At 50.1% G+C, this 16,852-nt stretch overlaps 1 protein-coding gene across 1 annotated transcript; it reads right to left on the reverse strand.

Annotated features, from left to right (window-relative positions):
* Window positions 1-2,498: 2,498 nt before the first annotated feature.
* Window positions 2,499-15,778, reverse strand: LOC120874097 (putative serine protease 47). Its single transcript, XM_040255636.1, has 6 exons — window positions 15,775-15,778; window positions 14,544-14,780; window positions 13,350-13,533; window positions 11,623-11,900; window positions 9,183-9,343; window positions 2,499-2,915 (listed from the first exon to the last, which is right to left on the reverse strand). Exons 1-6 carry the CDS (start codon window positions 15,776-15,778, stop codon window positions 2,571-2,573), a joined length of 1,209 nt encoding a protein of 402 aa, XP_040111570.1. The 3' UTR covers window positions 2,499-2,570.
* Between the last annotated feature and the right edge of the window lie 1,074 nt (window positions 15,779-16,852).

The raw sequence follows: 16,852 nt of genomic DNA on the forward strand, positions 1-16,852 counted from the left end.
GCAATGACTCTGACTCCACCTCAAGGATTAACAGATTACTTCTCTCCTTTCCCTAGTATTTCAGCTTGTAGAGAATTTGCCTGCAATGAAGGAGACCCCGGTTCGATTCCTGGGTCGGGAAGATCTGCTGGAGAAGGGAACGGCTACACCCTCCAGTATTCTGGCCTGGAGAATTCCATGGACTGTATAGTCCATGGGGTCGCAAAGAGTTGGACACAACTGAGCGACTTTCACTTTTCCTTTAAAATTTTCATGATTGAGCAGAATCTCCAGAAGTAGTTTTTTGGGGGACATTGAGTTTACCATCTTCCCAGATTGCTGGCACTCTGATAAAAGACAACTTTCCTTTCTATCAGTGTTTGTCAATTTGATTCCGTAAGTGGTAAGCAGTGAGCCTTGATTCGACAATTCTGTAATCCTCCTTCTCTGTCTCTCTTCCTCACCCTGACATCCCCCCTCAACCCCAACCCAAGATTTTACTCTTTTGTTGTAACTCAATTCAGTGCACTATGTCCCTTCTGCACCTAAAAATGAGAACAGGGAATGCAGCTCTCTTGCATGTTGGGGGCCTGCATATGGTAGACATGAACGCATATTTCTTTTTAACAAATATTTATTTATTTGATTGCATTGCATCTTAGTTGCAGCATAGTGAAAGTGAAAGTGAAGTCGCTCAGTTGTGTCTGACTCTTTGCGATTCCATGGACTGTAGTCTACTAGGCTTCTCTGTCCATGGGATTTTCCAGGCAAGAGTACTGGGGTGGGTTGCCATTTCCTTCTCTAGGGGATCTTCCTGACCCAGGGATCAAACCCAGGTCTCCTGCATTGCAGGCAGAGGCTTTACCCTCTGAGCCATGCAGGATCTTTAATTACAACATGGTAACTCTTAGTTGTGCCACATGGGATCGAGTTCCCTGCCCAGGCATCAAACCCAGGAAGCTGGGGCAGTGAGTTTAGGACCATGAGGGTGGGTGAGAGGACACGGGGGTGGTGAGGGGACATGGGGGTGGGTGAGGGGACATGAAGGTGGGTGAGGGGACATGGGGGTGGGTAAGGGGATGTGGAGGTGGGTGAGGGACCATGGGGATGGCTGAGGAAGATTCTGGGAGTCTACTCTAGGATCAGAGGTGTGAGGACTGCCAGACTGGACCTCAGCTCGCAGGCTGACAAGGGCCTCCTTGTTCTGTCTCCAGCTCAGTCTCCTAAATCCCCCACACTCAAGAGCCTTCTGTGCTGCAGGCTGGAACTCCCTTCTTCATGGCCTGGGTCATATACTCCTGCTGCTGCTGCTGCTAAGTCGCTTCAGTCGTGTCTGACTCTGTGCGACCCCACAGACAGCAGCCCACCAGGCTCCCCCATCCCTGGGATTCTCCAGGCAAGAACACTGGAGTGGGTTGCCATTTCCTTCTCCAAAGCATGAAAGTGAAAAGTGAAAGTGAAGTTGCTCAGTCATGTCCGACTCTTAGCGACCCCATGGACTGCAGCCTACCAGGCTCCTCCATCCATGGGATTTTCCAGGCAAGAGTACTGGAGTGGGATGCCATTGCCTTCTCCAGTTCAACTCAATTGTCCTGGACTCTGGGAACTTCCCTCTACCTCCACTGGGAGGAGCTCCTCCCTCCTCCAAACCCGGGGAGTGATGCTTCACTACTTTGAGAAAGATCCTTACTCCCCTGCCCTACAGACACCTGAAGATATGTCTTACTTCCTATTACGGGCTGAATTGTGTACCCCAAATTCTTATGTTGAGTCCTAACCTCCAGCACCTCAGAATGTGACTTTCTTTTGGCTGCGCAGTCCAGCAAGTGGGATCTTGGCTCTCCACCCAGGGACTGAACCCATGCTCCCTGCAGCGGCAGCCTGGAGTCTTAACCACTGGACAACCAGAGGTCCCCAGAATGTGACTTTATTTGGAGTAGAGCTTTTAAAGAGATAACTGAGTTAAAATAAAGTCACTAGGTTGGGTCCTAATCCAATACGACTGGTGTCCTTTTAAGAAGGGGAAATGTGGACACAGACACACAGAGGGAAGGCAGTGTGAGGACAGGGAGAAGATGGCATCTACAATCCAAGGCAAGAGGCCTCAGGCTCCTGGGCTCCAGAACCGTGAGATGATAAATGCCTGTTTTCTAGAACACATTGCCTGTGATATTTGTTACGGCAGCCGGAGCTGACTGATGTTCTTCCTCTGAGGCCTGTGCATTCCCATGGTAGGAAGACGCCCTTCTCTCTCCCCAGCTGGACTCCTTCAGAGTCCTCACCCCTGCCTCCTCCTGCTGTAATGTTCCTGCCGGTTCCTGTTTGCTTGTCCGGGGAATCAGACGACAGACCTCAAGAGAAGGGCTGAGTGCTGAGGATCAGGAGGAGCCTTAGGGCCCCCAGACAGAATCAGGATGACTCATTTGTTTTTATTTGGCTTTTCAAGCTTGGATTGTGGGGGTCACAGCTGGTGGACAGGGAAGCCAAGAAGGGACCACTGAGAGTGATGGGGCTGGGGGAGGGAGGGGGGAAGGTTCCAGTGAGGAGGCTGGAGCCTGAGGCACAGAGCAGGAGCTGAGGGGCTTGGCGGATCACCACAGGGCTTGCCTCGGGGAACCAAGCAGGAACAGCATCAGGGGCCAGGTCTGTGGAGGCCCAAAGGCTGTGCCCAGCACGGACGAGGCGGCAGCCTGCAGAGACTGGTGTGGAAACTGGGTCTGAGGAGTGGATGTGGGCTCAGGGAGCGGTGTAAGAGCAGACATGGGCTCAGGATGGGGTGTGAGTCTCTGGATCTCTTCGATCCAGTTGGTGAAGTAGGTGACATTGGTGAAGATGCTGGGGTAGATGGGGTGTCGGCAGTCAAAACCCCAGCTGGCCAGCCCCATCAGAACCCAGGAACCGGTGAAGTCACAGACGAGGGGGCCCCCGGAATCGCCCTAGGAAAGAAATGGGAGTTCAGGTGGGTGACTGAGCCAGTTCTGAGAAGACCAGGTAGCAGGGTGGGGCTTATGAGTCTCTGCCCTCCAGCCTCACTCTGTGAATCCAAGCACCAACTTCCCACTGCAGATCAGCCCAATTGAGCCATGCAGGCAGGCACTGGAATCATGCTTCAGGAAGTCCTGATTGACTCTCAAAACAATCACAGATCTGTATCCATCAATATATGGATCCTATGCCCAGGGAGGGTGTGGTGGCCAGGGACAAAGCACTGTCCAAGGCCGAGAAGGGACAGACAGCTGCAGGATCTGAGCTCAGGAAGGCTGGTCTGAGAGTGGCACCTAGCCAGCTGAAGCTGCTGCAGACCTGGATCTTGCAAATTCTGAGCTGCAGCAGCACATGTCCACCCAGGTCCGCCTCCTTTTTCACTCATTTAGTCAGTCCTTTAGTTTTCTGTCAAATTCTTGGTTGAGCATCTTCAGAAAGTGCCCATACTCAGGCCTGGGGGAGGCAGCCTGTATTGCTCAGGGAGCAATGAAAGCTGCTAGGGTCCCCTGAAAGCTGCTAGGAGTTACTGGAGTCTTGAAATGCTGTCAGGGCAGGACCACTTCATCACCCAAAGGGAAGGTGTCATCCTTGGAGGCAGGGTGAGAGGAGCAGGATAGCTGTGCTTGCTGCCTTCTACATACTTGTCTAACACGCATGTCCAGCATCCAGGGAAGCTTCTGCCCTGGGCACAGGGGTGAAATGTCAAGGTTCCTCTTTCATGGAGTTATTGTAAATAAGGCAACCAGCCTGCCATTGTCAGAGGTGACATGTGGAAACAACACATGGAAGGGACAGGAGAGGAAGGGAAGGGCATTTCATAGGGTGGAAACATGGAGCGTTCCCAAGCTGAGAGTCCAAATGGGACAACCTAACTTTCTGATGCTGGAGCAGAGGGAGCAGTGAGTGCAGACGAGGAGAGGAGGGATGGCCAGGTGGGTGGGAGGAAGAGCAATGACATGTGGGAAGCGAGGTGGGTAGACGGGACTCGGATTCTCGGGGCCTTATGGTGGGGGTTGGAGTTGACGCCCATGGAGAACTGAGCCTATCTCAGGGAGGCGGTGCAGAGGGGAGGAGCAGGCTAAGCATGGAGCCCCGGCATCTCCAGCATTTAGAGGTGGTAGGGGAGGGAACCAGGTGCAGAGTGGAGTAGCTGGCTGGTCCTGGTGCCCAGGAAATGGCAGTGACACTTGGTCAAGTGCCAAGTGAGAGGAGGATTTGGGGCCACGGCTTTATCTGGCAAGACAGGTCCCCAGGGACGTTGGCCATGAGGCTCTGGTGGTACTGGGGACACTTCTGGGTAGAGTGAGTTAGATCCAGGGCTATTAGGAGGAGTCTCTGGGGGAAAGGAGGCAGAGAAACTGGGCAGTAGCGGGAAGGAGAGTGCCACTGCGTGTTCATACGAGAGCAGTGAAAGCAGAGACAAGACATGGAGCAAGGGAGCCTCTGGACACCCAGAGCTCCAGGAGGGCCTGGGTACAATGGGCCAGGAGGCTCAGGAGAGATAGAAGATGCCCACTGGACTGGGAAGATGAATGGCATTTTGTCCAACAAAATGCTTTTAAGTTCTCAGTGAAATAGGAAGCAAGCTCTCCAGCTGAGAGGGAGGGGTGGGGGAAGTGGTGACTTGAAGGAAAGAGGAGGGTACATGATGTGGCTAGCCAAAAATAACCCTCAAAGACGGCCATCCTCATCAGCAGAACCTGGGGCTATGTTACCTTACGTGGCAAAAGGGACTCAGCAGCTGTAATGGAGTTGAGAATCAGGAAATAGGAAGATTATCCTGGATGATCTGGTTGGACCCAACATAAACACAAAGGTACTCATGAGGAAAGAGGGAAGCAGGAGGTCAGAGTCAGAGGAGGAGATGTGATGACAGGAGCAGAGGGAGGAGCAACGTGATTTGGTGACGCAGGAAGGGGCCATGAGCCGAGGAATGCTGGGGACCTCTAAAAAGACAGAAAAAGCAAGAAAACATGTTCTCCTAGAGCCTCCAGAAGGGAGCAGCCAGGCCAACACCTTGACTTTAGACTCTAACGTCCAGAAATGTAAGATAATGCATTCTGTTGTCTGAGCCACCAATTTAAGGTGATGTCACCAAAGCACCAGGAAGGTCACACCAGGGGCTTCTTGGACATTGGGAATGTGCCATCATCCCCTCAGCTCTTCCCTTCTGGGGTCCCCACCTGGGGTGCTCTTGGCCCTCCCCACAGTGTACCCACCCTGAGCTGTTCAAGGCCAGGGGAAGGCCTGGTCCCTGTCTACCACAGGCCTCCAGGATTTGTGCAGATAAGTCTCATGGTTGCTGATACTATGGTGGAATCTGGGCCAGTCTGTGGGAGATGGGAAGGGCTCCAAAAGCCTCCTGCCCCCTGGGGAGCTCTCAGCACTAGTGGGAAGCCCCACCACTAGTGTATCCCATGGAAAGTGAGCTGTGGTTTACACTATTGAAGAGACAGAGCAAACCAAGGCAGTGTGTGTGTGTGTGTGTGTGTGTGTGTGTGTGTGTGTGTGTTGTGTACTGTGTGTATATGTGTTGGATGGGCCAGGGCAGTGAATTCTACCTTGGGTGAGAGGACAGGTCTAAGACAGGCCCAGAAGAACAGGTACAGTCCTGGTAGAAGGAGACAGATCAGGCCAGGAGATTGAAAGCCAAGACTTGCTAAGTACCTACTGAATGTCAGGCACAGTATTAAACTTTCTACAGGGACCTTATTAAGAGGAAGCTGTTAGCAACCTCATTTCATGGGTGAGGAAACTTAGCTAAGGTCACAATCCCAGTAAATGACAGATTGAATAATGAAACCAGGGCTCTCCTGCCCTGCAGTCTGAGCACTGAATGCCTCTGTGGCCTGTCTCTCCTCAGACCTGTTTCTGGGTGCCCTGCGCAGGGGGAGGGGTACTTCCAGGGAGAGAAGAGGGGCCTGGGTTTCAGGGTGGGGGCTGGAGCAGGCCATATGGCAGCAGATGAGTCTGGATGGAGTGTCTCAGGTAGGCTGTGGTGACTGAAAGGCTAAGACAGGGAGGAGGGGGGTCATCTAATGCCTTGGCTCTTGGGGGTCCATCTCAGTGCTGTCCTCAGCCTGGGAAGAAACGAGAGGAGTGGGCTCAAAGGGCACTATGGATGTCCAGCAGGCAAGGAGACAAAGGGTTCAAGCCCTGAGCTCTGTGGGCATGACCCCTGCAGGCTGGAAGGGAGGTCTAGGGTGACAGCAGATGGAGACTCGAGGGACTGAGCCCTTTGTTTCACCTTCAGGTGCAGCTGACTCTGTGAGAAGGCCAGGCCAGGCCAGACAGCCAGACAGTTCATACCCCTGGCTGTGGACTGGGAACCAAGAAACCTGGGTCTACCTCCTACAAGGAGGGCAAGCGGCCAAGATTCTCCCCTCTGGCTCAGCAGCTCACTGGGCCACCATGAAATCAGCTGTCTGTGAGGCCATCCTGTGGGCCAGGTGCATCTCATCCCTCCTGTGTGCATTTCCTGGCATGCCAAAGCACATCCCCACAGACTGGTTAACTCTGAAAACAACAGAAATTGATCTTCTCACAGTTCTAGAAGTCAGAAGTCTGAAACCAACTATCTGTGACTCTCCCTCTTTCTATGAGAAAACAAGTCATTGGATTTAGAGCCCGCTCTAAATTCAGCAAGGTCTCATCTTGCGATTCTTAACAATCGTATCTACAAAGACCTATTTCCAAATGAGGTCACATTCTGATATTTAGAAGACACAAATTTAGGAGACACTATCCAGCCGGGAGAAATATCAATAACCTCAGATATGCAGATGACACCACCCTTATGGCAGAGAGTGAAGAGGAACTAAAAAACCTCTTGATGAAAGTGAAAGAGGAGAGTGAAAAAGTTGGCTTAAAGCTCAACATTCAGAAAACGAAGATCATGGCATCCGGTCCCATCACTTCATGGGAAATAGATGGGGAACAGTGGAAACAGTGTCAGACTTTATTTTGGGGGGCTCCAAAATCACTGCAGATGGTGACTGCAGCCATGAAATTAAAAGACACTTACTCCTTGGAAGAAAAGTTATGAGCAATCTAGATAGTATATTCAAAAGCAGAGACATTACTTTGCCTACTAAGGTCCATCTAGTCAAGGCTATGGTTTTTCCAGTAGTCATGTATGGATGTGAGAGTTGGACTGTGAAGAAGGCTGAGCGCCAAAGAATTCATGCTTTTGAACTGTGGTGTTGGCGAAGACTCTTGAGAGTCCCTTGGACTGCAAGGAGATCCAACCAGTCCGTTCTGAAGGAGATCAACCCTGGGATTTCTTTGGAAGGGATGATGCTAAAGCTGAAACTCCAGTACTTTGGCCACCTCATGAGAAGAGTTGACTCACTGGAAAAGACTTTGATGCTGGGAGGGATTGGGGGCAGGAAGAGAAGGGGACGACAGAGGATGAGATGGCTGGATAGCATTACTGACTCGATGGATGCGAGTCTGAGTGAACTCCGGGAGTTGGTGATGGACAGGGGGACCTGGTGTGCTGCAATTCATGGGGTCGCAAAGAGTCGGACATGACTGAGCGACTGAACTGAACTGAACTGATCCAACCTACTACACTATCCTTGCAACAATCCCATGACGGAGGTCTCAAAACCCTACACTGTGAATGAGGACACAGGCTCAGAAGGTGAAAAGACCACCCAGGTCACATGGTGGTGCAGTGTCTCTAACTCCAGAACCCTAACACTTCCCCTCCACTCCATGACACCATCTATGGAAGAATCAGCACATGATGCCAGCTTGGGAGCCTGGGCCCTGAGGATGATGTGGTGGAGGTCAGGTTAGGCTTGGAATCAGAACACAGGGGCCCAAGTTGTGGTGCCTTATTTTAGGGTAGCCACTTTCCCTCTCCAGGCTTGTTTTCTCACCTATAAAAAGGCATCATAGAGAGTGGAAAAAAAGCTTCACAATCAAATATCTAACAGTGAGACTTCCTTGGTGGTCCAGTGGTTATGAATCTGCCTTCCAATGCAGAGGATGCAGGTTCAATCCCTGGTCAGAGAACTAAGATCCCACATGCCCCGAGGCAACTGAGCCCACATACAGTAGCTGCTGAGCCCATGCGCTCTGAAGCACGCATGCTGTAACCAAAGGGAAGCCCACACGCTGCAACGGAAAGCCTGCCTGTCACAACTAACACCCAGCCAACACAGGCAAAACAAACAAACAAAGCAAAACCAAAACCCCCCAAAACAAATATCCAGCAGCAGACTGATACCTGGAATATGTAAAATGCACAAAGAGCCCCTAAAGGAAGAGACAGGCAAACCAACAGAAAAGTGAGAGGGGAGAAAAACCCTGAAAGGAAATGTTACAGAAAAATATGTCCAAAGATAGTAAATATATGAGAGCACATTTAATTCGTCAACCACAATAAGTTATTAAAATAAGAAAAGATGGAAAGTCCTAAGTACTGGTGAGAATATGAACTCTCATCCACTGCTTGAATGAGTGGAAATGGTGAACCACTTTGGAGAAGTTTGGTAACATCTGCCAAAGTTTAATATACACGTACCTTTTAATCCAATAACCCTTTAATCCAAGGGTTTTGTGAAATAGAAGATAAAGCATTTGGAAGTGAAATGAAATGAAAAATTTGGAAAGTACTAAAATACGCATTAAAGTGTAACTGATCATAGGATTCAATGGACAGAGGAGCATCCTATAGAGTAAGAAGACTGAACCCACTACAACTACAGGCAACAGTATGGATGAATCTCACAAATACAACGTTAAGACAAGAAAGGTTGACAACTGGAAATACATTCTATTTACAGAACATTCAGAATCTAATCTAAGGTATTACAGGTGAAGATGGTGGTTTCTGTTGGGTGTTGGTGAAAGGAAGGAGGTATGAGTGGGGCCTCTGGGGTATTGATCACATGTTGCCTCACTATGTGAAAATTTATCCAACTTATGAAAAGAGCACGGATATACTCTTTAGTATGTATGTTACACTTCAATAAAAGCTTTAATATATGCCTCAAGAATAGATGCTGTCGATGCCCTCATGTGCAAGGGAGTTAGGAAGGGGGGTTGGCCTGGGGGGACACTGCCAAGGGATGGAGCCCAGGAAGACACATGGAGGAGGAAACGGGAAGGCCCAGGGGCTCCACAGAGAGAGCAGAGGCAACACAGTCCCTCCCCAGAGAAACTGAGGCCCTGAGAACAGCAGGGGAAACAGAAAGGGCCGTACTCACTTGGCAGATGGACTTTCCTGTGGAGAAGTCCCCAGCACACAGCATGTCCTCCTGCACAGAGAGGTTCTTGCCTTTTGCAAATCCGTATAACATATTACAGAACTTGTTCTCAATGAAGCTCACCTTACCCTCCTGGAGATGGAAGGGTTCGAGCAGAGGTGCTGTGAGGATAAGAAGAAAATCAGGGAATGATGCTGTAGCTGAGCTACAGAGCTCTGCCTTACCAGTCAGCACTGCCCCTCAACATGAGGTTTTCTCTGCACAGCTGAGCTTTCATCCTTGTTTCAGTCTTCTACCTATGCCTAATAAGCCCTCCCGTGTTTCTCAAACATTTCCAAACTCATCCTATTCCCTCCACCTATTTCATAGCAACAAACTACACTCCTCCTATTCCACAAAGGAAAAAGGCAAATCCCTCCAACACCTGGCACTCACTGATGCTTAGCAACCATTAACCAACCTATCTACCCTGTCACAAACCATCCCATCCACTCGCCTTTTATCTATCATTAACCTTGCTTTCCATCCACTTGTCCCTCCATCCATCTACCTATTCTTTTTCCTCATGTCCCATTCACCCACTCACCCTTCCATAAATTTGCTTATACACTCATCTTTTCATCCATCCCTCCATTCTTGCCTCCAGCAATAGACCACTCACTGCATCTCTCTCCACCACCCTTTCACCCACCCGCCCAACCATCTTCCCTTCCACCCACTCATACTCCCACCTTCTCCCATCCATTCTCTCATCCAATCACTGATTTATTCATCATTCAATTACTCGTTTATTCCTCTATCCTTGTGTTAAGTATCTTTTAACTAATGATACAGGGGAATATTTTAGTTGGGGCAGACAGGGTAAATGAAGTAAATAAACAGCATTACTTTAGATCTAATAAGTGGTGTAAAGGAAATAAAACAGGAAGATGTGCCATTAGGGTTTGCCTGTTTTAGCTCACGTGATCAAGTAAACTCCTCAGAGGAGCAGCCGAGTTGCATATGTAAAGGAACAAGTCATGACAAGGTTAGTCGGGAGAGTAAATGCGTCCAGGGAGACAGCCAAGGTGGAGACCTGAGGTGGGAATGGCCTTGGCATCGTCAAGCTAGGAGGGAGGCCTGCTGGCTGGGGTGGTGTGGGTGAGGGATGCAGTAGGAGATGAGAGAGGAATGGGGCCTGAGAGCCAAGGCAGGGAGTTGCGACCTTATTTTAAGTAGAAATGAGAAGGCACTGGGGGTGATGAGCAGGGAACTGGCATGACTCCTGCTCTGAAGCAAATACTCAAACGGCTACATGGAAAGTAACATAGAGCACATAGGGTGGGAGCCGAGACCAGTCTGGAGGTCCAGGGAAGAAGGACCCAGGGCAGCAGTGGGATACCTACCAGGTGCCAGGCCCTGCCTGGGGCATGGACTGGGATATTGAAACAAGAAAGACAGTGTCCCTGTCCTCAGGAAGAACCAGTCTGTGTGTGTGTGTGTGTGTGTGTGTGCGCGCATGTGAAGTGTGGTATACATGTGTTGTGTGTGGGTGGTGTGAGAATTCTGGGGACCTAGTTGTTTGTCCTATGATTACTGAGTGTTAACCGACACACTAATAAGCAAGGACCAGGGATGCTGGAACATCCCACCCAATGAAGCAGCATCTGTTCAAAATGCCTGTAGCACCTCTGTAGAGAAACACCATACCAGATTATGACCCTACAAATAATGACAAATAAATATTCTTTCCCTCCCTTATTTGGTATCATAAGCATTTTACCAAGTCATAGACACTCCTTTCTTTAGTGGAGACTCTTGCTCATAAGTTTTGGTCGACTTTTCTCCTCTTTCAATCTTAAAAAATACAATTTTTTCCTGTTACTCAGTTTGCCTAACAAGTCTACAAATTAGATAGATGACCTGACCTAGGAGAAAACCAAAGTGAGGTCTGGAGAGTGAAACCTTCTAAAGTTGTAATAATTCTAAATTGATCAGGCAGACTCAGAGGTCAGAGGTCATATTTGAGTTTTCTTTCCACTTTTCCCAAGCACCTCCTATGGCACTGGGAAATCAGAGAGTTTGTCAGTGACCTGGAAGGAGTCAGGCCCCAACCATGACCTTTGAGTTAGATCAAGTCATCTCAGATCTATGGTTGATTTAAACCTTGGAATCAAGAACCAGAAAGACTTCAAGAACTCAGATTCCTGATTGCAAAGTCAAAGATTCCCAGACTTCAGAGCTTTACACTTAGGAAACACCAAAGCTTTAGAATCACACACTTCCAGAACTAGAACTAGAATGGTCCAGTCCTCTGGAAATGAAGAATAGTGGGCCAAGGGGACCTTTGCCTGGGGACGCCTCAGGTGGAGACACACCTCTTTTCTTTGCCCCTCTGTCCTTCTCCCCTTCCTCCTCCTCCCCATTCTCATCCCCCCTGCAACTCCCCACACCCTCTCACTTTCCTCGTTGAGCATCCCCCAGCCAGTTATCCAGCAGGATGAGTTACTGGGGAGCTTCATGCCAGGGACTGGGAGGCAGGCAGGGATGATGTAGGAGGTGAAGTTCACAGGAAAGCGCAGCTGCAACATGGCAATATCACTCCCAAAGGGATGTAACTTCTCGAAGTCTGGGTGTGTGATAATCCGGCTCACAGACACCTCCCGGGTCTGAGGGGTGTGCTGGTACAGCTGGGTGCTTCCTAACAGAACCCGGTAATTCTCTGGGGCTTTGGATTTCCTGGAGGAGGAAAAGCGCACTGCCACCATCATCTCCATGTGGGGACTAGCTCTTTCCCTGCATCCTCATCTAACTGCCCACACACCTCTGGGCCCCTCCACCCCCCATGACACCAGACAGCCTTTGTCTCCCCATTTCTAATGTTCAGGAGCCCTTCTTTCCTGAGGCTAACTGATACCCTACTTACAGTTTCAGACATATGGCTGGCTTCTCCATCACACGCTAGAGTTGCGGAAGCACTGAATCCTTGTTCTGGAAAGGTCCTTGGTGAGGTCATTAAATGAAGGCCTTCTGATTGTACACAGCAGGCATTCTGGCTCAGTTCAGGCTCTAACTTTACCTTTCCCAAGATGCCATACAACCCACCTTCTGGCCCCACACTCCTGTTAACCATCTCCTTTCTCTAAACACATCCATGCCCAAGGCCTGCTTCTCCACTTAGTTCCAAGGACAAAAGATTTGTTAAATAAATGAGCAAATGGGTGCAGGAAATGGAACTTTGCCTTGTTCCCCCAACACAGGTGCTGAATCTTCCCCCCTCTCTGACTGTCTTCACAGCTCATCTACTTGGAGACCCTCTCTCATGTTCCCCTCACCCAACCCTTCCCCCCCAGCAAGCCCTCCCTCTCCACACACCTTCTCCTGATCCCCCACCTCATCTGCTCTGCCCTTCTCATCCATGCTGGGCTTGCTCTTCTGACAGGATGGAGACATGGTGAGGCGGGATTTGCCACCCCTGATGCCACCAAGGGGCTTGCACGGAGCATGGCACCGAGTGGGTGCTGATAAGACTCTGAGCCCTCAAAGCTCCAGTGCCCAGACCTGGGCTTGATGCCTGAACTCCCTGGTGACCCTTCCTCATCCGTTCAGAAGCCAGTCACTGAGCCAGCCCCACCTGGCTAGGTGAATTAGACTCTGAGCAGCCCTGTCACTCTCCCAGGGAGCCCACCTCCCCCTTATGCAGCCTGGCACCACGGCTCCCCGCATGCACACCAGTGACTGTAACTCCTCCTGGGCACACAGTTTCGCAGGACTAATAAGAATCACCCAGCTGCTGGTCACACATGCAGTCCCAGGCCCCCGCCAAGAGTCTGACACCTGGAAATATGGGGACACTGAGAAAAAGCTGTGGTCTGAGATGGGTCCACACCACATGGCAGTGAGGACTGACACTGCCACTCTCCTGAGGCACACCTGTGTTGGGGAATGGACACAGGGGCCAAGGGCAGAGCATGAGGAGGATCTGGGCAGGTGAGCAGGGAGGACAGACAGTCCAGGTGGAGGGTACACAGCCCAAAGGCAGGAACGACATGCCTCTGAAGGCCACAGACTGCCCAGAGGAAAGCCCAGAGGAGCTAACATGGGACACCCATCATTGCTTTTCTCATCTTCCCCTGCATTCCCCTCCCCTGCCAGAGCCTGTGCTGGCAGCCTAGGAGGGAGACTCACTTGAGAAAGCAGTGGGCAGTGGAAAGAAGCCAGCTGGAGTTAATGAGGACAGCTCCACAGATGTGCGAGCCCTGGGACCGCAGGCTGGCCTGCCACGGCCACTGGCCAGCCTCCACGTCCCGGCCACCGTAGATTCTCCCCATCACCTTGGATTTCCCGCACACTGTGGAAACTCTGCTGCCACCTACAATAGAGACACTGGTGGTGCCCCAAATGTCACAACCAGGAAGCTCTCCCTGCTTCCCAGATGGGAAAACCAAGGCCAGGCGTCTAGCAGCCTAGCCAAAAGGCCAGGCGTCTAGCGGTGTAGCCAAAATGACAGGACTCTGCCTTCACTGGCTGTCACTGAGGACTGGAGAGCAGAGCACAACACATCAAGCCCTGTGGGGAAGAGGACCCAGGGGTCTGGAGGGGTGGGACAAGGAGGGACCAGCTCACAGGAGCATCTCCAGGCAGATGGACATCCTTGAGCAAGGCTGCCAAGCTCTGGGCATGGCACAGACCTCACTTCCCTCACCTAGCTCGCCTCAATGCCTTGTCTTGTAGATCAAAGAACTAAAGGTGTCGGAAGTTACCAACATTACTTTCCCAAGATCATGGCTTCTAAGGGCCTGTGCTCCCTCCCCTCTACCCCATGTCTTAGGGAGGGAGACTTGCAGGCAGAAGTTGTGGTGCTGTGTGATCTGGGGCAATTCACTCCCCTCTCTGACTCTGCAGGAGTCGCCATGTCTAAAAGAAGAAGGAGTGGGCTAATGGGGACAGCCCTGGTTCTAGGACTCACACTCGGGAGGGCAGGAGTGTGCCCAGTCCCCCTGAGACCGGGCATCCTGGTCTAGGGCCTGGGCTCCCAGGGCCTCAGTGAGGGGAAGGACACCCCTGGTCCCTGGACTCAGGCCTGTTCACTCAGTAGTCCTCGAACTTTCCTCCACCCAGCCTCCAGCCTCCAGCCTCCAGGCCAGACCCTGCTAGTCACCACTCCCACAGCCCCACAAAGGGATTGGGTCTCTTCCCTCCCAGAGGCCTCACAGTGGAGGGCCTGACCCACCTGTGTGGAGGGGATCTCTGGGCTGCCTGGTTGGAGGGAAAGGCAGAGAAACGATGAGACTTATTGACTCACCAGGCCCTGGTCACAGCCGGCCTTCCTCCGGCCCTGTAGGCTAGGGGATCTTGGCCCGAATGGAGGCCCCAACGCACCTGTAGCTCCCGGAGCCAACCGCTGTGCTCGCCAAGTCCGAGCGCCGCCCCTCAACGCTCCCCCATCGCCTGCAGTTGGGCCGGGGGCGGCCGTGGCTGGGGACCCTCGCAGCTCCCGGGTGGCCATGTTCAGCAGCAGCAGCCAGAGAAGAGCCGCGGGCTGGCCTAAGCGCTGGGGAATCCCCGCCTCCCCGCCCATTGCCAGGGTTACTGACCCCAGCCTGACCCCACCCTGCTCTGGCCCCGCCCCAGACCAACTCCAATCCCACCCCTATCTTCTTGAAAACTTTATAAACAACACTACTTTTAATTTTTAAACCACCAAGTTCATTTATACAAAGGACAAGTCAACGATTTTCAGTAGATGTTTTAAAAATTTATTGATTTATACTTAAGTAAACCTTTTGATTTAGAACAGTTTTAGATGTGCGGAAAAACGGCAAAGATGATACAGAGTTCAAATATTCCTCCTCACCCCGTTTCCCGCAATGATCAGATCCTGCATTACTCTGCACATTTGTCACAAGTAGTGAGCCAGTACTGATACATTAATATTAACCTAAGTCCATTCTTTCTTTCTTTCTTTTTTTCAGTCTTTTAAGTTTAAGGTGCATAGCATAGTGATTGGAGAAGGAAATGGCAACCCACTCCAGGATTCCTGCTTGGAGAATCCCAGGGACAGAGAAGCCTGGTGGGCTGCCGTCTATGGGGTCGCACAGAGTGGGACACGACTGAAGTGACTTAGCAGCAGCAGCAGCAGCATAGTGATTTGCCTTCTGTGCATCATGAAATGGTCATCCTGATAAATTTAGTGAACCCACATAGGTATAGAATTTAAAAAATAGGGAAAAAAATGTGTTTCCAGTGATGAGAACTCAGGATTCACTCTAACAAGTTTCCCGTATAATATAGAGCAGTGTTAATTATATTTATCATGTTGTATATTACATTCCTAGTACTTATCTTATAACTGGAAGTTTGTTTCTTTGACTATAGCTATCTAATCCCTACCTCCCCATTCCTGGCTTCTTGTAACCACAAATTTGATATCTCTTTTTCTGTGGGTTTGTTTTTGAAGTATAATTGACCTACAATGCTGTTAGTTGCTATTACACAACATGGTGATTGGATATTTCTGCACATTTCAAAATAATAGGAATAGTTATGATATGTCACCATACAAAGACATGACATAGTTATTCACTATATTCTCCACAGTGTTATTTCTTACCCATTTCATACTCATTTATTTGGCAATTAGAACTTAAATATATATATATATTATATATATATATTTATTTATTTATTTATTTTGGCTCCACTGGTTCTTTGTTGCTCCATGAGGGATTTGTCTAGTTGTAGAGAGCAGGGAGTAGGACTCTTCGTTCTGGTGTGCAGGCTTCTCATTGCTGTGGCGTCTCTTGTGGAGCACATTTTCTAGGGCATGGAGGCTTCAGTAATTGGGGTGCACTGGCTTAGTTGCCCCATAGCACAAGTTGTCTTCCTGGATCAGGAATCGAACACATGTCCCCTGCATTGGCAGGCGGATTCTTAATCACTGGACCACCACGGAACTCTTGCCATGGGAACTTTATATCTCAATCTCCCTCAGCTTTTGCTTTCTTCCCCCCAATCCTCTCCCTTCTGGTAAACACCTGTTTGTTCTCTTTATAACTCTGTTTATGTTTTGTTAGGCTTGTTCATTTATCTTTTAGATTACAAAAGAAGTGTAATCATACAATACTTGTCTGTGTCTGACTTATATCACTTAGTGTGATAGTTTCTGGGCTTCCCAGGTGATGCTAGTGGTAAAGAACCCACCTGCCAATGCAGGAGACATAAAATAAGCAAGTTCTAACTCTGGGTAGGTATGATCCCCTGGAGGAGGGCATGGCGATTCTCCCCCAACTGCCCCAGCACAGTATTCTTGCCTTGAGAATCCCATGGACAGAGGAGTCTGGTGTGCTTCAGTGCTCAGCTTTCTTTATAGTCCACCTCTCATATCCATACATGACCACTGGAAAAACCATAGCTTTGACTAGACAGACTTCCATTGACAAAGCATTGCGTCTGCTTTTTTTTTTTTTTTTTAAATTTTATTTATTTATTTGGCTGCTCTGGGTCTTAGTTGTAGCATGTGGGATCTAGCTCCCTGACCAGGGATCGAACCCGGGCCCCCTGCACTGGGAGCTCAGAGTCTTAGCCACTGGACCACCAGGGAAGTCCCTGCGTCTGCTTTTTAATGTGCTGTCTAGGTTGGTCATAGCTTTTCTTCCAAGGAGCAAGCGACTTTCAATTTCATGGCTGCA

Source organism: Oryx dammah, unplaced genomic scaffold (genome assembly GCF_014754425.2).
Source record: "Oryx dammah isolate SB20612 unplaced genomic scaffold, SCBI_Odam_1.1 HiC_scaffold_1, whole genome shotgun sequence".
NCBI classification, from domain to species: Eukaryota; Metazoa; Chordata; class Mammalia; order Artiodactyla; family Bovidae; genus Oryx; species Oryx dammah.